Here is a 24,217-nt window from a genome sequence, read left to right as displayed (position 1 = left end):
ACTTTCGCGGAACTTTTTCGCCATTTAGAAGCTGACGTTCGAATAAATGTCTCGACAACTGTCGCACTTTATCTTTGTAAATGCGCTCACTATTAGGAAAATCATTTTGGATGTTTTGATTGGCTCCATTCTTACAAATGTGATCACGCGTGAACTCGTCGATTGTCCATTTAGCTGGATCGTCGCTGATTTCGTAGAGCTCCTTATCCGGAGGACTGGGCTGCACTCCTACTCCTGGTACTAGTGGGACATCTTCGGCTTGTTTTTTTGATATACTTGCCACATCGACCAAAGTATTTTCACTTGAAGACACTGCAGAATCATCAGTTGACGGAGCTCCGCTACTGCTATGAACGTCGAGTGTTGGTTCAATAGTAGGATCTTTAATATCTGTAGACGGTTTTCCAAAGAAATCGTCTAATTTCCGCGTTTTTTTAATCGTATCCTTTTGCTTATCATCTTTTTCTTTAGCCCGCTTGCGATACTCTGCCCCACTTAACCTTACCCTCTTCTTTCCGTCCATATTTAACCATGCAACACAAAGTTTTTACGTAAGCGTTTACTAATTAGTATAAAACTGAATCCGTCCGCTCACTGCTATTGCTATACGCACACTGTTGACATAACTCGCAGGCGCGAGCGGGCAAGCGAGTAAGCGTGGGTGGGGGGAGAGTAGCGCGACGCACCGCACTTGACTACACGCCGTACACGCGCGTAATAACAATCGATACCTATACTTCCTAGAACACTTATATTAAACTAAAGTACAAACTATTTTATATGTATCTACGATGTATGAAAATATTTATACTTTGATATGTAAAAATAGTAATTTAGGAAAATTTTAATCATACGGTACGTGATCCATATGCAAAAACATATTACGATACTTTGCATTTGAGTTATTTCTTGTTAATCTTATTATAATGAGTGATTTATTTTGCTACGATTTGCCGCCCTTAATACCTGGCCGCCCTAGGCCCGGGCCTATTGGGCCTTAGGGCAAATCCGCCACTGGTCACCGACACTCGGCGGTCTACTGTAGTACTACGCCACTACGCGCCACAGACGCCGATTGACTACTTAACAAAACTTGTCATAACCCAACCGCTTACGCATAGGGTGAACGCAAAATACAGTATCTACGTTCACACTAGAGCTGAAATATCCTGTTTACAGTCTGACGGTAGACGACTTTACGTTAGTTGTCTACGCTTGCTAAACTTATATAATTAATTTTATGGTTAAGTCCTTTTGTTCTTGTTACCATCAATTTGACGCGGGACAGATTGTAATCTGTCAGTCAGAGAGTCTGTCTTGTCAGATTGTAATGTAACGAATTTTGTAATCTTACGGTAACATATATATGTACATCCTGTTTCCGCCAGCGACATCACCGGCGTTTAAGAGAGAGCCAGGTTAGATACAATAATAATGTATTTTTTTAATAGGTACTATAGTATGGAAATATGCCCACGATACTATTTGTCATTTGTAATGATAAGAGATTCGAACATGTATGTAGTTGAAATTTATTTAGGTATCAATAAAAATATAAAAACAATAAATAACTTAGAAATTTTATTTAATTATATATCACGATACAATGTTATTCAATATCCATTTGAGATAATAGGGGATAGAAGTATAGACACCAGGTTTTTTAATACCGCAGATGGTTGGCCCGAACGACACAACGCCCAACAAAAAGTTTTTCGGTCCATCAGGCGTGTCAAAAACCTGAAAATATTAATATCTGTAAATTTATCTTATCTTAAAGTTGAAAACGTCGAAATTTTTTGGTCTCACTCATGACAAATTTTATTGACAAAGAGCAATATTTAGGAGATATTGTTGTCTTCAGGTTTGAAGAGTAAGGAATGATAAGTATTACTGACAGTTACAATGGGGATTACCAGTAACTATAAAACGGTCAATTTGCCAGTTAGTATGAACAATTTAAACATTTAAAGCTGATCTGTATAGGACATAGATAGTCCAATACAAGAAAAAGTTACGTTTAAAGTCGGTTAATTATTTATAATATCATCCAACTTTCGGCGATGAAGAAAAACCTCGTAAGGAAACCTATATGTTAGATGACGTTATTAATATTTACTAAGCCGTACTGGAACGGCATTTTGGTGAGTTCCTAACCTTCTTTCGTATGGAGAGACATTTGTCCAGCATTGCACAATTAGAACTTTATAGTAAAGCAACATAATTGCAATATCATGTAAAACCTAATGAAGCCGATTGCGACATGTCTGGGTAACTTGTATAAGTTTCAATTTATAATGCATTACTCTCATTAAAGGTCCTCCTGAGTCACCGACGCAAGCGTCCTTGTTTCGCTCTCCTCCGGCACAGATTTGCGAAACACCCAATTTGAATCCTTTTCCGAAAAAGTCGCAAAACTCAGGTTTCACTATTGGTAACTAAAAAAGAAAAAAACAATAATTACAAAAATAGCAATGAATTGTTTATAATTTATAATAATAATAATCATAAGCAACAAATTAATAAAGATGAGCATTTTCTATTGATAATAGTCGTATTACAACTGTTCTTTAAATTGAAATTTCGGAAATAGGAGGAGGGAGATTTAATAAACCAATAGTTTCACCAAAAACTAGTATTTTGCCAAAGTAAGTTACATTTTTATCTGATTGGTGCATCTGTAAGTGATAGAAAACCACAAATAACAATAATTTGACCGATTGATTTCTTGATTGATGTTCAAATTACACATAATCATGATCAAGTATGCTCGTAGGCACTTGATCCGTTTTACATGATTAAATCAAATTTACAGTAGCTGTTCGGAATTGAAGTTTAGTTTATTTTAGTTCTAGTCTTTTATCGATTAATACGCCTTAATAACAAAGGATTTTTAACATAAAGGTATAAATTTATTAAATTAATTAATTATTATGTCCGTTTCCTATATTTTGCTACTAATATATATAAATACGGAATTTCAAAGATTGATATTTTAATATGATCTAAAATAAATAAATAGTGTCATTAGGTTAGGTCATAATACTAGAGCACAATTATCAATGATCGGGTATTACTACTGCACATTCAGATTATAAATGGGAAAACATAACGCGTAGTTTAATGAACGATGATACTTTATAAATAAACACGCTTATCAGATTCATATTGAACATGGTTTTTTTCGTTACGCATGCGTCCCTGTTTTTTTATTCGTAAAACGTAATACATTTACGTAGTTTAAATTTACCACATACCACATATGCACGAAGGTTTATAGGTAAGATTTGGGTACAATACTTCTTTATCGAATTGGAAAATAACATTAATCTTGGTTTCCCGAAAGAATGTCGATTAGTCTGTCGATTAGTCTGATGTCTTTACAATAATTTCAAGTTAAGTATGACTGTCATAAAAAACAAAATAAATGTATTTATAAAAAAAAATGTTGAAGCTCACACAGACTGGCCATTTTTATCACTCGTGTATGACCAATGATTAATGGAATTATATCGGGATCAGATTGGCACTCCAAATAATTAAAGAAAGTGTACGAATGATTCATGTTTGGACAAAATCTTTAGTGACAATTTACTCAAAATGAGTAATACGATATTACTTGATAATGAAATCAAATCAAACAATTCATTCAAGTAGGTTTTAGACAAGCAATTTGGGTTAGTCATACTACCACTGTTTTAGAATGTAGATTCTATCGATAAATACCACCAAGAACCAAGTACAAGTTACAACAAAGTTGTATTAGTTAAATACAATTAGGTATATATGTATATTATATATTCTACCTGGAAGTCAACGGTGCAATAAATGACGCGAATAATCTCTTAACAAATATTTATCACCAAATTTCAAGAGAAAATCATTCAGTCATCGCATTAGACGTGCATCATCCATCAGTCACAAGCGCTATCGCATACCATTAGCGTCGTTTTATCGTCGCAAGACAGCCTTTGAATGATAATGCACAATTCAGGAGCGTGTAATGACATTTAAGGTTGATACGATTATGGGAATTTTAGAAATCGATTAATTTTTATATATGGAACTTCAAATCTTGAGAGATTGTAAAAAATCGGATAATTTTAAATTAATAGCAAATATTAAATTAAATTTATTTATGTTAAAATTTAAAACTTTGTTATTCTAAAGGAAGACAAGCAGGCACTGCGAATCCTGATAAATTAAATAATTTAAATTAAAATAAATTAAATGAAAAGTAAAGTTATAACAGAAGATTTGCAATTACACTCTCTTTATAGACATTATTACATCCAACTATTTTTTTATATAAAACTATAAGGCATCGTTTTAGATGTTTATACCGAAACTTTTTTGGTACAGATTTGAATAGTACAAATGAATCGGCTCGGTCGATGATTTCTTACCAAAACATTGCTTAACGTAGCCAATAATATAATCATTGTATCAACTAAATAATGCCTAGTGTCTGAATATCCGCCCAATCGACGAAGTTCTTTCAGTGCCATGATCAGACTCACCAAAAATTATAACATAGATAAAAGTGTAATTATTTGCTGTGCTCTTGTATATGTCAGTAAAAAGATTTAATAATTTTCAATCCGATTACTTTATTTAAGGAATAGAATGGACATTTGGGAATTAAATGACCAGCTCATCAGTCTAATTTGTGACCTAAATGACCGTGATGGTCTGACCTAAAACAATCGCTTACTGATGCACAATAACGATTTGGCTATTATAGGAACTGGGTATGGATTAATAAATGACTAAATAACTAATCAAAGTCAATATAGATCTCAATGTACAATTACTTACCGAGACATACTGTAATATTCTAGCTTTTGCTTCCGTTGTCATGTTCGTTTTACCCCAGCCAGCTACGGTCACAAATTCACTCAACTCAGCTTTACAATGTTGGTGACTACGAGGCAAGCAAATTGGTAAAACGTAATCTACAAACAAACTTCCTTATTTCATAAAAAAAAATCATGACATGTTAAAAAACCGTTGAGTTTTCATTTACATCATCGAAGGGGCTATTTCTTCTTAACTCGTCAGCATTATTGACGGAATCTCAAATTAACGAGTTGAAGAGGATGAACTAAATATTAACGTAAGCGGGTTTTTTCTCGTAACAAAACATTTGGTACTTATTTTTCCTATACTGAATTTTTATTATTCTTCTAGCGTAATTACATGCATATTTTTCTCATTTTAATAATTTTTAATTAAATTCAAATTGGATATTAAATGAAATCATAAATGTTTTACATAATCACCATTTATCTCAACAGGAGTATCTAGCAAAATTATGGCCAGATCATTGTGGAAGGGCGGTTTGTCGTAACTCGGATGTGTTATAACTTTCTTTATCTTCCTGTCTTGTACTGGAGGTGCACATAGATACAATTGACAATCTGGATTTGTCGACGTGTCATATTCTCCTATTCGAACTAATGCCCTGCACACAAATTATCTGATTAATAAAGCCGATGTTTAATTTAAACCCAAAAGATGAAAATGAATACATTTAAGTTTTAATTAAATACTTAATTAAAGGGAAAGTAAATCAGTTGACAATTTGGACGGACATCTTGAAATTAGTTTTATTTTTTTACTTTATTATGCTTTCGCTTTCTTTTTTGCACAAATGGCTTTGCAACGCATAGATAGAAGAAGGTTTGCCGTGCATTGAAATAACCAAAAATTGTATATAGCAACAATAATTAGTTGAAAATTGTATAAATTTTGAATAAAAATCATTAATGAGCTAAATTTTCGTCTTGAAACGGCGAAGTTTGCGAGAAAAATACACAAAAATCGATACTTTAATTTTTTGACCTTGAATATTTTTTGGCAGACCTGTGGTCGTTGATATTACATTTGTAAAAGCATAAGCACCTAATATCTGTCATCAATCAATTAAGTATCAATAACTTTTAATAGCAAATAATCATTTCCAATTCAATAATTGGGTCATTTGAATAGTGGATACAATGAATCATTACATTTCAATGCACATATCAATTCATTTAAATATATTTGAATATGCCTATCAGTAGCAACCAGGATGTAGATTGTAGACACGACGATATAGCTAATATGAATTCCATGAAACTTGCTGTGACGAATTGCTAAATGTTTAATAACTCAATGAAAAGAGCTGAAGGGCACTTTTTTTGCACCGTCATCCACCTGCTGTATCTACAGTTGCCTCATTCAATAATCGTGATGCAATATTTGAAGTATTTCTGAGCATTGGGTAGTTCCATCAATCAAGAGTGAGTGTGCTTCATAATTGCTTTATGATCTGACTCAAGTAACCTCGACGGGATATACATCGCGTAAGCATGATATAGAGTCTTCTCACTTACAATTCAGAATCTTCTGCGATGTTATTAACGCAGTGAGCTGCTGTGAGCACGTAGCGGTCGGTTATGAGAGCGCCACCACATAACCATTCCGGTTCCTTCTCATCAGACACTTGAAAATATGGTATGGTAAAGTCACTTATTAAAAAAAATTATAAAGTTTTTTTTTGTTAAAGTTACGAGTATATAAAAATATGCAAATGTTTAGATACCTATATAAAAATAAATTTGATTTCATAGGTAAGATGTTTCTTGGAAATTTTGTGTTTACATAGATAAGAGACGAGTTAGCCTAGTAGTTAAAGTGCTTACACTTAACCGATGATTGCGGGTTCAAACCCAGGCAGGCACCACTGAATATTCATGTGCTTAATTTGTTTTGATAACTCATTTTGTGCTCAGCGGTGAAGGAAAACATCATGAGAAAACCTATATGTCTAATTTCATAGAAATTCTTTCACGTGTATATTGCACCAACCCACATTGGAACAGCGTGGTAGAATATGTCCCAAAATCTTCTCCTCAAAATGGAGAGGAGGCCTTAGCCCGGTGGGGTGGGCCTTAGTCAGTGGGAAGTTGAAAGACTGTTCTTGTTGTATTTTCATGGACCCCTCTCAAGTGAAAGCATCTTCCAAGGCTTTCCATTTGCCTCTGTTCTTTACTGTTATTAGCCAGTTTGTTCCCGCGATCTTTTCGTCCCCCCATGTGGAATAGGCATCGATAAACCAACACTTATTCTGGTCTTGATTTAACTCGTACCTAACTTGTTTTTTAATTTTAGAGATTCTTTAATGTTTTTTTTTGTTTTTGTTTAGTTGGAGCTGAGTAAATAATGCTCTATTTAATTTTTAACCGACTTCAAAAAAAGGAGGAGGTTCTCAATTCGTCGGGGACTTTTTTTTTTTTTTATTTTTTTTTATTTTTTATGTATGTTACCGAATTACTCGAAGATGGCTGGGCCGATTTTGACAATTCTTTTTTTGTTTGAAAGGGCATGTTTTACAGGTGGTCCCATTGTCAGGAGATCAGGATCTGATGATGGGATCCTGGAGAAATCGAGGGAACTCCTCAAATTTTATAGGCACACCTATAGTGATTTCGGTTTTATTCAAAGTGCCTTGGTCATATGCTCACGAAAAGTGACATTTGATGAAGTGGAACTGATGATGAAGACCACAACTAGTAATCAGAACCTATTAGTAAGTAACTATTTTACGGGCTTAGTTCTATTTCTTTAAGATAGTCGTCAAGCAATTGATGTTAGTAAACATGCCTATCATGAAGTCTAGCTGATGGTGGACTACCAGGAGAACTCCTCAATGATTAACGGCATTAAAGTGAATGACAAACACTACCAATTGTAATTATAAATAACAAAACAACACTGACAACACTGAAAAGCAGTAAATAAATTTTTATAAATAAAAAAAAACCGCCTTCAAAAATGAACTAAAAAGAAAAAAATAATCAGTTACATCCATATCCAATTTACGATTTTTTAATCACCTTTTGAAGGCGGTGCCAACAAAGTAAATAAATTCCTATATTGAAATCATTTGATTTGTATCGATAGTAAGGTTTGTCTAATGGTGTCATCTATACAATAAATAGATTTAGTTTTTGTATGTATGTATTATGTACCTATATGCATATATAGCAATGTTGGCACCGACTTTGAGAGGTGATTAAAAAATCGTAAATTGGATATGGATGTAACTGATTATTTTTTTCTTTTTAGTTCATTTTTGAAGGCGGTTTTTTTTTATTTATAAAAATTTATATATTCATTTTTATGTACTGTGTTAAGGTTAGTAACAATGATTGTATTGACTTCCAATATGATTCACTGATAAAGTTTTGCGCATCTGTTAACAATTTGTAATAAAATAAATATTATTTTTGCAATAACTGGTTTTTGTAATGTATTCTGTGTATATGGCGTTTTCTTTTATTAAATTTACTTATATTATCTTCGCTTTAAATATTTTTTAAGGTGTTTTATGCAACTAACAACAAAATTTAGATTGAATCAACGTTCTGCCAATGGTCATTCAATCAATGTTTGCACAAAGCCCTACCACTAATTTACTTGGTGGTAGGGCTTTGTGCAAGCCCGTCCGGGTAGGTACCACCCACTCATCAGTTATTCTACCGCCAAATAACAGTATTTAGTATTGTTGTGTTCCGGTTTGAAGGGTGAGTGAGCCAGTGTACCTACAGGCACACCGCACAAGGGTTGGTGGCACATTGACGATATAAGGAAGAGTTAATATTTCTTACAGCTTCATTGTTCATGGCTGATAGTGACCACTTACCATCAGGTGGCCTATATGCTCGTCCGCCAACCTCTACCATAAAAAAAAGGAAAATGGTCGTTGTAGCATCGTGTTTTAAAATACTTAAGTATATTTGTGTTTAGCTCAAGTATAATTGCCAATATTTGGTAGATTCGTAGACAAATTTTTATTCGATATTACGTTTTAAAGAATGAGGTAAATTAATGAGTAAAATTTATAATCATATATAATAAAAATATTTGCTTGCTTTAGCATCTAATTCTTTAGATGATAACGTCAGAAATAGAAGTCAATAGGCAAAGAAAAATCATTTATCATCGAATTCAGGCGATACCATTGATTGAGAGAGTCAATAAGTAATCCATGATATTTATTACGGATTTGAGAAGAAATGGCGAAGCGATTATAGTCACTTAGGAAGTAACATTGAAATGGATATAACTTAACAATTATTTTATACATATATTAATTATAAATAAAGATATATTAATAAAAAACTGTTAGTAGTACATAATACAGCTGATCTATAACAAATTGCATGTAATACATAAATATAGGGTACGTTTATCTTTATATCTTCTTCGATTGTAATAAGCTATAGGTATATTTACTTATTTTGAAAGTAAGAAGTGTAATTACCATTGTGTAAAGAAAATTCTATCTTCTAAAACCAAAAGATACTTTATCACGATAAGGAAAATCTGAAATAAATCGTTTTGTAATATGTTTAAAAATAGTTAGTTTAATGCGAGTTGGATACCACGCTGACGCAGACGTTGGCACGTACGCATCGGGAGATTTCATTTTTCACGAGTACCTTCCAATCTTGTGTAAGCTCTTCCTAAATAATATTATAAATTTAAAAGTAAGTTTGTTTGTTATGTTTTCACCTGATCATGAAATTGCATATACGTTGTCTGCAGTGCGGTATAATCGTTGCATATTGATAAATGTTGCAATCGATTAATCAGTATTAGTAGACCTATGCAGTAGCATAATACTCCATGTATTATGCTACTACACAGGTCCAACCTTAGTCCATGCAACCGGGAAATAGAAACTATACTAAAAATTATATAAATAATTATAATTGACTAGTTTTCGCCTGCGGCTGCACTCGCGTTTTAGTTTGTTGGTTGTCCCTTTGTCCTTCTTTGCAATTAAAATTTGCTTTATGCCAATCATAAAATTCGCTTCATTGGTGTAGCGAAGTTTTGTTAGGAGCAATTGGAAAATGGAAATATTGTTGAAACATATTTATGTATTTATTTTATAAAAGTAATATGCGGTTTTAATGCGCACAAAACGTCCTAAAAATAATAAAAACATCCCAAATTGTCGTGTTCACTGACAACTTATCGCTGTTAATGAATGTACCAGATGCCACATCTGGCTATTTGTCACATTATTATTTATAAGTTTAGAAGAAACATTCTGTTGGGTGGATTGGTATTGGTCACCTGATAGTAAGTAAGAAAGGTCACACCATCACTGGATATTAATCATCCGTACATGACATGCAACACATCACTAACCTTGGGAAGTAATATATTATGTCATATTACACTTAATTAAACTGGATCACTGACCCAACTCCGAACACAAAAATTCGTTTGGAGGCAGAGTAAATGCATAGTACAAACCCACGTGCACTAGACTAGACTTACAATTATTTTAAATATATTTTTAAAATAATTCGATCATCGTTGCCTTAAATTCGTGTGATGCGTAGAATGCAATCGTAATTCATCTTAATCTTAATTAACAAGTTCAATTCTACGAATCAATTGTTACTTGTTCGCAACCGAACGAAATCGTAGTCGCTGCCAAAAAAACGTTTTGTGTTTACTCGACCAAAAAAAGAGCGTCACGTCAAATTCTCATTAAATATATTTGAAAGTCGAACAACAGATGTTGGTTTTCCCGATTAACAAAACTGATATACATGGGAAATCCTAACTTTCACGTGGTCATAAAAACTCTTTGGTTCAGTTATTTATTTTCTGAAATATTTCTGTAAAATTCCAATTACATTTAAATAATATAAGAAATATTAACCGAAAGATCGATCCCCTTGGGCTGTTGTCATACCCACTCCTAAAACAAGTAATAACTTTAAAAGGAGGTGTAAATAGGAAAATTTCTTTATTAATTTGGCGCTTTCATTGTATTCCTTTTAAAAGAAAAATAAAATTCAAGTCAAAATGCGAGTCTGAGAATTTTATATATTTAGAGACTTGGATTCCGATTGATGCTGAGATATCTTATTATGGATTTTGTAATAAGAGTATATAATAATAAAGGTATATAATAATAATGATCAATACGGTCTCAGAGATAATTCAAGCATAGGAACAAATTTACGTGCTTTTTGAGGGACGGGAATGTAACCACGAAATTTTCCAAACTCTGGGCGGTTACTGAGTATTTCTTGAGTGAATATTTAACATATATTACTGGGTTGGCCCCGAGCTACAACTCGAGATTCCGGGCATGCTGGCTTTCAGTTGAAACTGTAATACACACACAGTACAGGCAGTCCTCGACCTACGTCACGATACGTTCAAAAATGTTTTGACACTATTGCTCAAACATACGTCAATTGTTTCGATTTCTGACATAGGAGAATTTAGTTGTCGTGAGGTCAATGCAAGAGGGAAAAAAACGAAGCAATTTAGTATGTCTCAAATTACGCCGTTTCGATTTACGTACTGTACTTTTCTAGACTCTAAAATGCCGTAAGTACGAAGAATGTCCGTAAATATCGTTGTTATATAATCCGTGTGTAAAAACACATATGGGTAATTACACTTCTCATATATCTTTAATCATTTTATTGTTTTCATATTACATAGAACATTTGCTCTATATATAAGATAACAGAATCAATTTTACACATTCGGGTTTTTCTGGCGTGTCTATTTCGTTTCAAGGAACATATGGTGGTGAAAACCCAAGATCAGCTTTATTAAAAAGCAATGTTTGAACCTGAGCCCGCATAATTTGTAACCTTATCAGTTAGTTAATCACAACACCGATGAAACCTTTAATTCGGAGTAACTATTTTTCAAACAATCGTATCTATTGGTAATTTCTCATCGGAGAAGTGTAAACATGTGCAAGTACTGGACTAAAATGTCGGTAAATTATCAAATCTTGCCAGGTATTGGTAAATATAGCGAGTTAAGTCAAGCGCCTAGCGTTCGGGGCGGGGCACGAATCAAAGTCAGAAAATTTTCACACGTATAGTATATTATGTAGGCGCTCGTAGCGTTGGGCGTTTGTTATATTCAGAACTTTAGTTATGTGAACGCTTTATATGTTACTAAAAGTCGCCCACGGCTTTGCTCATGTTTTAGGGTGTTGGTTGTCTTGTGTTAGGCAAAAAAAGTAACCTAATGTTTCCTTAGATTTCTAATTGGCTTCATACCAAATTTTATCAAATTCACTTCATTGGTTTGGTCGTGAAAGAGCGACTGATAGAGATAGACAAATAGATAGAGTTACTTTCACATTTATAATATTAATATAGAATAGATAACATTGGAATTAAATGACTTACTGTAATATCCCAACCGCGTTATCCATGGAAACTGCCCTAGAGCTGCATTCATACCTCCGATGATTCGATCAGATGCACTGAAGCCGCACTCGAATTTGTCTATTATATTCCACGCTGGATGTTGATCTACGTTACACAAGGTATCATCTGTAAATAAAGAAAAAACAATCTGACTAAACTTTGGATAGATTTTATGTGACTTGAAACAAAACGGAATTAATAGCTAGTTGAGTGCGCGTGTCATGAATAATTTCTCTGATATTACATTAAATAAGCCATTATAAATTCGTTGCGCTAGATTATCACATATTGAGATCTAGCAAATAAGTGTAAAATAAATTATAGATTAAAGTGGAACTAATAAGGTCTTATACCTTTCTATGTTAATAAGTACAACACGTGAATGGTATTTTTTTAAAATTACTAATAACTCTGCGTAAGTTCAGAACTAAAAATCACTAGATTTTATAAAGCAATCAGCAGTCCATTAACCAAGGGATAAAAGACTGATGAAAGTGTAGCTCGAGGATGTTGATACAGACATTTACAACAACATATATCATGGTGACCCATTAGTGTGACTGGAGACTGTCAAAAAAAGTGACAGAAGAAAGTTGAACAATGCTCCTTTCAAAACCTAAGAGTAGCAGTAGGAGTAGTCGGATCATTTCATTTCACTTTGGGAGTTGGAAATTTCACAGGGGATCTATGCAGAAGATCTTCTTCGGCGCTGTGGAACTCACTTTCACATCTTGTGTGGCAGACAGGACTAAGTGAATTGGATTTGACAAAGAAGGTTTAATGTCAAACTCTTTATTCTCGAGACTTGTTGGAAACATTTTCTTCCTATTAAAATAAATTAACAACATACACGACATTTTTTCTAGACCTCGTAAATGGAATATGCGGGTACTTTGCCTATCATTATCGATACCAGGGTGTTGAAATGCAAATGTCTAACAAAATTCAAATCAACGGGCTCAATGGAAGTATATTTAATAAATCAGCATATTCCATTTCATTTTCATTTCATTTATGAATTGTAGATATTTCTTATTGTGCCGATGTTGGCTATGCTCATAAACAGCCTTTGCCGATTGGATAATGATTTTTCCTTCCTTGAATATTACAATAGAAAAGAAGAATATCCTTTCTATTGTAAAATCGAAGAAGAAAAAACCCTTAACATTGGTGATAAGTATATTTTACGTCAAGCATGCTTACTCATTAAGCCAAGAATAGTTATTATTTGTATTATTATTAACCATTGTGTTCCAAGTGATAATATGATGCTAAAGGTTGGCTTGCATAACCAACAGAGTTACTACACTATTGTGGTCGCATGGTGTACTATCTTTGTTTTTGAAAACCCGCTGACGTCATAAATTTAGAACTATAAATCATCACAGTTCTAGCTCTGATAGGTATCTACAAAAAGGGGTGTAAATAGACAAGTTTGTATTAATTCATAATGAGGTTTATAACCCGAGAAGGCTAGCAGAGTAGAAGGTATGGAAATAGATCTGTGGTCTATCAAACGTAATGAGTACTAATCAGCTCGGCGCTATAGAGAGCCATAACCGTAGGCATGTTTGAATAGCCTAACTCCCCAAAAATATATTGTGCTAATTAAACAATACGACAACTGAACTATACTGAATCAGTCTAAGAAGGGACTATAAATGGCAATAATAGTTTAATGTAGGGATACAACTCGTACTGTAACGTTTTTTTAATTTAATACATAAATTATACTGAGCGACAGACAGTCATACTGTCTAAATCCGCATGATTATCATCAACAGCCTATAAATTTCCCACTGCTGGGCTAAGGGCCTCCTCTTCCCTTAAAGAGAAAGGTTTGAAACATGTGCCAACACGCTGCTCCAATGCGGGTTGGTCGAATTCACATGTAGCAGTATTTTTATGAAATTAGACATGCAGGTTTCCTCACGATCTTATCATTCACCGCCGAGCACGAGATGATAAACACAAATTAAGCACAAATATTCAGTGGTGCTTGCCTGAGTTTGAACCCGCAGTCATTGTTAACCGCTACAACTGGTCCTTGTCATCATTTGTCGTTTTTGTGTATGATTAATATAATCTGTTCCAGCATGTTATAAAGAATACTATGGTTCCTAGATACGTTAAAACTAAAGAAATAGGTACTTGTTTAGAAGTAGTACAATATTTGTATTCATATCATAGACAAAATCAACATAATATTCAAATCTCTTACCCTTATTTGTTAAAATAGTTTGTAAAATGATTATTCCATAGTGGTAGTAAAGCTTACTTGATAAAAGTATATTTTGATTTTAATTTTGATAGCTTCCTTAATCGTATTTTTTTTTAAATTAATCAAATTGTTTTTATTTTGCTATAAGTATATTGGTATTGTTAGAAATATTAATCTTTCCTCATATCACTTCTGCGCCACCAATTGTGGTAACTGGGATGTTTTATGCCCACACACCAGTGTGTGGGCATAAAACATCCCTCATTACGAATGACGAATAAGATTAGTGGCATTTACCCGGATGGGTTTTTACAAATACCTACCAGTAAGTAATACGATAAATAACTGAATTTAGACTCTTTCTCTGAAGGAAACTCTTTGAATATCCTAATCTGAATACGGGCAAGATTTTCGTATTGTAATCCTTAAATTAGGATAGTGATGGTGTTATGAAACTAAAAACTTAACTAAGGTTAATCTTGAGGCTCAAGCTAATAATTTGGAGGCAAATATCATAAATATAATTTATATACACGTGTACTCATATAACAACGAAATATCACTTGTCGATTAATCACAAAATCCTAGTTACTACTGAATAACTCGAAATTTGGCAGGATTTTCATCCGTCCCTCAGGGGCTAAGAGGGGGTTTTAAGTTTGTGTTTTATACATTTTACGCGGGTGTAGCTGCACTTTCAGCTAGTTACTATTACGATACACAATGGCAGTCTATGTCCGTAGAGATATCAAAATAAAATAAAAAAGGCTGGAACAATTCAACCATTATAAAGACAGAATACCCTCAAAATTATACCTGCTTAGTAAATAAAACTTATTCCATTAAAAAATATAAATATTCCGTAATTAAATTCTACATAATCTTGCTATTTTTATATAATTGTTTTTAGGAAACCTAACTGGTAAAATTTAATTATATACAGTGTATTATTAATTTATTGTTTTCCCCAACTAATTATTTTAAGGTACAAAAATTAAATTAATTAATATATTATTTTCATTAATATACGTATGTTATTGATCAATGAAAATATGTATTAATGGTTTAATTCGTTGTGTGACTATTTTTCAGAAGTCAAAGCATTTACTTAGTTTTTTTTTTAACTTAAAAGGCTTGTAAATCAAGCGTCTAAAACGTTCTAAGCCGGAGAAAAATAATAACATATTATAATCTCTTATGATTTTAGCACCATATGTTTGTCTGATCCAATAATTGTTTTCATAAAATTCCTATCTCGATAAACAATAATAAACGAATAAATTTAACGCCCACCTAAAACATAATATCGCATTATTTTTAATTTTCATAATGTAAGAACATTATTTTACTTACTTTATTTAATGTAAATTTTTAACCATAAATCTTTTTTTTTCCTTTTATTGGGTTGATTTGCATTGCACGTGGAACTTTTGGGGCTGTGTATATGACACGAAGTATATATTCATAATTACTCATTACATTTGATTACTATTTATACATATTATGTTTCGTCAATGCATATAGGTACATGCATATTATTAGTAGTTTGAAGACTACTTAGAACAACCTCATCCATCACTAAAATGCGACGTATTTATTTTAAAATAAATTAATTTTATTCCTATTAATGCATATTAAAAATTAATCAGGCATGAAAATTTTACAATTGTAATTATGCAACTAAATGTTATTATCGTTTCATTAATTGTTCATTGCATTCTTAGTACTGCATACAAAACATACACCTAATATAGGTGTATGTTTTGTATGCAGTACTAAGCACGCAATGAATATTAAAAAAATGCTTAAGTTTATACTCTTACATTTCATGGTACATAATATTCAATCATAAATGTCTGTCAAAAGTAAATGTAGCATTTAACAAATAATATAATAGTGCAATGAAATTAGTTTCATATGCGGTTCTAATATGTATTTGTTGGCTGTAATCATTATTATCAGAAAGTAAGTGTTCAGCGTATCGGTTATATATATATATATATACAGGGTTATTTGTAACTCGACGTATATCCGTTAGGAGGTGATAGGGGTGATTATTTGCAATAATTTTAACCCCCATATGTATAATCCAAAAGTGAACCATTTTTAGTTATCACGTTTTTTAGTTTTTATCAAAATTTGTCAAAAACGCAACTTCAAAAATTTATTTAAAAAAAAGTTTCGATTAAAATCTATTTTCTCCTTTTGTTTTATAAAAACGACTTAACACTGGATATTTGTCAATATTTAAACTATAATTATCGGTCCAAATTTAAAAATGCGAGACGGAAAACGATTTTATTTAAATATTTTTTAGTTTTTTTTCCCAAAAATGTCTTAAAAATTAAAAAAATCATTATGAAACTTGCCCTTTTAAAAACATGAACATTTTCTTAGCTTTCCAAAAATGTATAAAAAGAATGAATATTATTTCAAATCAATCGAAATTAAAAGTACCAGAAAGGACGCTAGTGGAAATTTGTAGTCGAGCATGAACGAATTCGTACTAAAGGTCGCTCTTTAAAATTCCCACAAAATTAACTAAAAATAACAACCAATGAAAAAAACTTACTTACTCACTTAACTGACTTGCTTAATACAAATTTAAAATAAAATTTAGACACAGAAACAGTTCAATAGTTAAGTTATAAATAAGACATTTTGTAATATAGCCTAAATAAAGTATTAATAAGCGAAATCGAGAAAATCTCTATAACAGAGCACAGCACACACAGCATGTTCTACAGTTAACAATGCAGAATTATATTATTACTATTATCCCCATGAAGAAGTCCCTGAAAGGAAAGTTTTTTTTTATGGTATAGGTTGGCGGACGAGCATATGGGCCACCTGATGGTAAGTGGCCACCATCACCTATAGACAATGAAGCTGTAAGAAATATTAAATATTTCTTTCATAGTCAATATGCCACCAATCTTGGGAATTAAGATGTTAAGTCCCTTGTGCCTGTTGTTACACTGGCTCACTCACCCTTCAAACCGGAACACAACAATACTGAATACTGTTATTTGGCGGTAGAATAACTGATGAGTGGGTGGTACCTACCCAGACGGACTTGCACAAAGCCCTACCACCAAGTAAGTTGCACGCTGTTGTGGATTTTCGGACATCAAGGTGGTGGAGGTGATGATGGTGGATTTCGAATTTGACAAGATTTCCGAAGGTGAAATTCAGTAGCCGGGATTAATCCGAACAATTCCTCGGAACATTCTCCGTGAAAAATTCGCTAGAAGATGCAGAAGGTTATATGTTATTCTTCCATTTTTTTATTTGTGGCTCGACCTAACTAAGATCAAGTCCTTTTTAGAACGGATGTGCATTGGCCATTTTCTTGAAATGCATGCATACGTGTGTCATGATTTGTTCATATATATTTATTTTTAGCCCGCCAAGTCAAATAAGTATGAATATTTTAAAACGCACGTATTTCCTAAGTCATTACGTCATATGTCAGACACGCGCATCTCATGACATGACACAGTCACCGTTGCATTTATAAGCGTATCTATTTATACAAGGTGGAAATTTAAAATGGAGCAGTCAGGCTACCGTATTAAGAAAAAATGCTACACTTAAATTTGTTGGTATAAGATTTGTTTTTACGAATTAAATTTATATGAGTTTTTGTAAAACGTCTGGTAAAATTATTTTTAGCATTACATTATATACAGATGAGCTAGATCACTACATAGTATATAACAAAGTCGTTTTCTCTGTCCCTATATCCCTATGTGTGCTTAAACCTTTAAAATTACCCAACGGATTTTGATGCGGTTTTTTAAAAGATAGTTTTAAGAGGAAGGTTTTTGTATATGATACATGAGCAATATAGTTAACAAACACTAATAATTTTTTTCTAATGTGATGTCAGAAATAAACAAAATCCTGTAGTACATCTAGTAGCAGTATTGCACCCGTGCGAAGCCGGGGCGGATCGCTAGATCTTGATATATAGCTTATAGGCTAGTTCAGTTCATCTCTTCCAAAGTACTTAATTCGTATAAGAAAAATATATAAAAGAGTTATTCGTTTAACGTTAAATAATTTTATGAAAGAAAAAATATTTTACTTCTTGCACTTTGAAAATCCTATAGTGAAGACAAACATCGTGAGGAAACCTGCATGTGTTTAGTTTCATAGACAATCTGCCACATGTGCACCTGCATTGGAACAGCGTGGTGGAATATGTTCCAAGCCTTCTCCTCAAAGGGAGAGGTGGCCTTAGCCCAGAGTTAAAAATTTACAGGCTGTTCTTGTTACTGTATCGTATAACAATTTATTTCAATAACTTATACAATCGAAATGAATCTAAGGACCATGCAAAAAAGAGCTGCCCAATCTTTGACAATCTTGGAGGTCTTGATACCTTTAGGAATAATTTTAACAAAATGGTTATTACACAGTTACGTCACGATATGTGTACGACAATATTTTAATATATTTACAATTATATTTTCGAAATAAACAGTGATAACTTGTATATACATATTATGACAGGAAGAATAAAAGTAACAGCTTGTTTCTGACTTTGCAAAGTAAATACTTATTCAACCTTCCTGGGATACGGTAAACGTAACTATAACTCCATATTTATTCAAAAACATTGATAAATAAGGCATATGACTAAATACGAGATAGCAATGCGCGGCGTGAGTATTTGATTTACAGACTGGTTACATATAAATCTAAGTTTAATTGATTTACATTAGATGACATTAAAATGGCGGAGAAGAGTAACTACTGAGCTTTGCAGATTTTTTTAGGTTTAATCTGGCCTCAGAACCGGTAATAATAATAACAAATATAAATAAATAAATATGAAACAACATCACATACATTACTCTGATCCCAATGTAAGTAGCTAAAGCACTTGTGTTATGGAAAATCAGAAGTAACGACGGTACCACACCGGTAATAGTTATACATTTAATTGAAAGCAGTAATATGACGATATCAAAAGATATATAAAGACACAAGTAAATGGTATTTAGGACAGTCCTGAATATTCTTCAAAAATGTTCATAAAAGCATATGACGTAATACCTATTTGACGAAATCATTATCATTACATAGTATAAAACAAAGTCGCTGACCGCTTTGATCTTTAAAATTACGCTACGATTTGGATGCGGTTTTCTTAATAGATAGATTGATGCGAGAGGAAAGTTTTTGTATATAATACATTGAAGATATAGTAATCTGACAATTTTAGAAGTTTCTAATGTGATGTCGTAAATAAACACATCTTTTGTGGTAACCCGTGCGAAGCCAGATCGGTCGCTACTAAATAATAAAATAAAACCACAATTTACTTGTATCTACAACTTTAAAGTAGAGCTAACTATAATAATCACACAAAACTACATCCTGTGTAATAGGCGCCAATAATGTTCGAGAATATAATTAAAATTATATTGTAACTTACTCATATTACTGAGAATAACAGAATTGCTTACCAGTTCTTACGTGACTCATTACAATAGCAACGAAGATATAAATTCTCTTACATAGGCACATTACAGGTATTTTCGGACAATTGAACAGTCTTATTATATACAGTGAGAGTAACGTATCTACATAAGTATGTACTCTTTGTTTGAAATGAGTATCATGACTGTAAGTGCAGTCAAATAACCGAATGCAACTAATCGAATGCGTTCAATTATGATTTGTTACGGCAGACTTGCCTTAAGCATATTATTGCTATACATAGAATTGTCAAATGTTGGATTTTTATTGTGCAAAAAATGTTACAATATTTATGAAATGATTATTTTTGCTTACGGGATGAATTGTCTAAGACCGTTAAAGCTAATGCGCACTGGATTTTTGTCATGGTGACTGTTTCGTCACTCTTGTCAAGTCCGTGAATATGTATGGAGTTGCGCGCATGTTACCACGTGACAATTGGGTGACATTTGTGTACCGCATTTGTGTATTGTGTACGCCGACCGGCGTACAAGCCCGTGACGAAACTGTCAGCATCTTTACGTTTTTTCATAGCAATGCGCGCACTAGCGACAAATTTGTCAGTCTTTAGCCATTTGCATTTTGACTGCCAAATGTGGCGCGCGCAAAATGGCGTCACCATATATTCAAAACGTAAACGTTCGTGAAGACGATATTGATAATGATGTTAATAGAATTGGAAAAGAGACCAGTTCTTTATGATAAAAAATTTAAAGAGTATTCATATATTCACGTGAACATTCTCAACTCACGAGTTCACAGAGAACCACCGTCTCTTCGAAATCCATAGTGGCAAATGACACTGCGATTTCGAAAATGTTTTGTCACTGTCTCTATAAATGAGCGCACTCCACTTTGGAAACGTGACGTGACAATGACAAACACTTTACAAGTCACCGTGACAAAAATCACCAGTGCGCGCTAGGTCTTATTTAATCGTCCATGTATTTTGTGCTGTAAATACTATAGTAATGACATATATACTGGGAACTCAATCCAACGTCATAATAGTGATGTACTTAACGAATATTTTAGCAACGTGACCGAGCTCGTAGTGATACATAAATACTCATTCCGTTTTAATTATAAATTTTATAGTACGATAGACATATTTCAACGGAACATACATATGTAGCTGTATTTATGATTAATATTGTAATGGAAATGTAACCACATTTTGTCTTTAAATATAACAGATTTAACCGATCTTTTTATTCAAACTATTTAAATCAATTTTGATGCAATATAAGGCAGTGATTTTATTTTTTGATTACGATCAAACATTTTACTTTATCTGTGGTGATTTTAATTTTTATTTGTGAATCGGCGATACATACCTATATGCTGCAATTATAAAGAGGTAAAGGTGTTTTTATGTTGTCGTAATCTCCGGAGAGAATGATCCAATTCTAGAGACAATTTCATTGGAAAAAACCTGCATTAACACTGAATGCTATAGGTTTATATATTACAGTTATAGCATATAATTTTCATTATTAATGAATTACAATCTAACGGAACTAGGGCGAGTTACTAGTCAATAGTACATACTGTAGTAATGATAATATTTGTAATGTTTTATTAATTATTGACGACATTTTAACATTAATATTTTACCAAACTAATAAAACTAAGTAAAATATAATCTATCAACCAACAATCCGTTAGTTTGGAACATAAATAAAGGTGACAGTTATTAAAAATATAACCTGATTGTAATGTTCACATGTAAGGTCGATCCCGAATAGATTAAATAGATAATATATTTAAATATCAGCTCGCTGTTCACACACACCGTCTTCATCGCGCGTCCATTTTTTATATGTATATTCTTTTTTCCCGCGCATTTGCGATATGTGTCACTCGAGATGACAGCTGCATAATTACACAGATAATATATATTTATACAATTTATTCTCTTATATTAATTCATTAATATGTTATTATAGATCTGTGTACACTACACTGATTATTATTAAAAGGCTCTATACATGACTATGTGGTGGTAGGCTCGGTGAAAGTCAATAAAAAATACTAACTATAAATTATTGTGTTATGGTTTGAAGGGGTAGTGGCCCACATCATTATAGGCAAAAATGTTTTAACATCATAATTTCAAAAAAAATTGAATTTTATAAATAGGAATGATAAATATTTTTACAAATGCCAATGTCTATGGGTTGGTGACGCGAGTTGAGTGTCTGCATTGAGATTCTATAATAAATCACTTCGTATCGCTCGTGAAATATTGACCAACAGTGATACGCCACTTTTGATACGTGTATTCTATACGTTTTATAATTATTATAGTCAATCACATTCTAACATATTAAACTCGAGAGTTTACAGAGTTCTCGAAACAGAGTTTCTTGTAAATTCCTTTTCAAGTGTCATTAAAATCAATGAGGTGATCTCTACTGTAGACCTTTAGGAGGTTTTTGTCGTGTACAAATTGTAATTTTTCTTTTAACATTATTGAATATGAATCATTAGAAAGGCTTGTTTCAACTATCTAGGCTTTCCAATTCATTTTGCCTTCCAGAATTAGTTGTGATTATGGCAAAAGTACGATTATGGTCCGAAGCTAGTTTCTTGGTGTCATTAACAGGTCCGTTCTTATTTAATCTGGAGAAAAGTGAACATGGTTATCGTAAATGTAATTCAACTTAAAATCATAATATAAATCAGACAGCGGCGTGATGATGACGTGTCTATTTGGTGATGATGGAACTCGTAGTTTAATGAAATAAATATTCCTTGATAAATAACGTAAGTGAAATACAATATAATTACGTCAATCTATGTTAATATTATAATTGTAAAAATAACTCTGTCTGACTGACTGTCAGTCTTTTACGACTAAACCAATGAACCGATTTTGATGACATTCGGTGTAAAGCAAACTTTAACTTTAAGGAAGGGCATAGGCTACGTTTTGCGTAACACATGACAATTAACCGTGGGCGACGACTAGTATATAATAATAAGAATATTGCAAATGTATGTTTACGTGTACACAAACACACACATACATGTAATGAAAGTCACGCGACTTTAAAAATATATAGTTTATTCAATACTGGAACTTCCAAACTGGATCTTCTGAGAATGTAATTGCAAGAAGCAAGGAATGCCCAGAAAAGTAGGGAATTACCCTTTCTATTAGTGCTTATTATCATTTGTTATATAATCATACATTGTGTTTAAATATGAACGTATGACTCATCTTGTTTTAATTGAAACTCATGCCGTCAAAGACCTTTTTAGAAATGAGATTCTTCGAAGGTATTTTTTTCAATTATTATAGTATTGTAATTTCTGTAAATTTCCGCTATTCGCAGTGACAATTAAGAAATCGCCTCGTATGGCAACATCGTTTCAGATCCTTGACCTTTTGCAATTACTAGGTGCACAACTGCACAGGTTTTGTATATTATGTATTTTTACTTATATTATTATATCTTTATTAACATAAGAATTTAAAAAAACTAAATGCTTGAATATATACAAATATGAACTAAAAGCATTCTAGCATTCTTGTCAACATTCCAGGCGGTCAAGATTTGTACAGTAACTAGTTTTAGTACTTTTATTATTAGTATATATAATACATTGCAGAGTTGCATGCTCGTCGCGGGTAATGATAAATAATAATCATTATCAGCTTTTGTTGTTCTGTTAATGTCGTTATCACCGCACTTGGGACTTTGGGTCTGACCATTATTGCAACGATATATTCTGCAAAATGAAAAACTGCAATGTGATTCGCGACATTGACCAATATGTTTTGTATCATCAGGCCAGTCGAGACCATTAACACCAACAACATATAAGTACCTATAATCGGAATAAAAGTAAACTGTTTTTTATTGCATACTAGTAAGCCCGCGGCTTCGCTAGCGTTTTAGATTGCTATATGTCAGGCATAAATAGTAGCCTGAGTCCTTTCTTTAAATTCAACTTTGCTTCATATTAAATTTCATCAAACTCGGTTCAGCGGTTTGGTCGCGAAAGAGTGACAGAACGACAGAGTGCCTTTCACATTTATAATATTACTAGCTGTGCCTGTGACCTTGTACGTGTTTGAATATAAAAAAAATATTGTAGCCTAAGTTACACCTTATTATAGCAGTTATCTGTCAGTGAAAGTCCCGTCAAAATCGGTCCAGCCGTTTCAGAGATTAGCCGGAACAAACAGACAGACAGACAGACCGATAAAAAATGATATTTTGTTATATGTAGGTACCGTGTA

At 32.8% G+C, this 24,217-nt stretch overlaps 1 protein-coding gene across 1 annotated transcript; it reads right to left on the bottom strand.

Moving 5' to 3' along the window:
- Positions 1–1,574: 1,574 nt before the first annotated feature.
- LOC124538366 (melanization protease 1-like) lies at positions 1,575–20,138 on the bottom strand. Its single transcript, XM_047115410.1, has 7 exons — positions 19,953–20,138; positions 12,234–12,380; positions 6,378–6,486; positions 5,283–5,464; positions 4,819–4,955; positions 2,307–2,438; positions 1,575–1,740 (listed from the first exon to the last, which is right to left on the bottom strand). Exons 1-7 carry the CDS (start codon positions 20,011–20,013, stop codon positions 1,597–1,599), a joined length of 912 nt encoding a protein of 303 aa, XP_046971366.1. The 5' UTR covers positions 20,014–20,138; the 3' UTR covers positions 1,575–1,596.
- Between the last annotated feature and the right edge of the window lie 4,079 nt (positions 20,139–24,217).

The sequence above is a fragment of the Vanessa cardui genome, chromosome 20, assembly GCF_905220365.1.
Source record: "Vanessa cardui chromosome 20, ilVanCard2.1, whole genome shotgun sequence".
Taxonomy (NCBI): Eukaryota; Metazoa; Arthropoda; class Insecta; order Lepidoptera; family Nymphalidae; genus Vanessa; species Vanessa cardui.
This window is presented reverse-complemented; position numbering and strand designations above follow the sequence as displayed.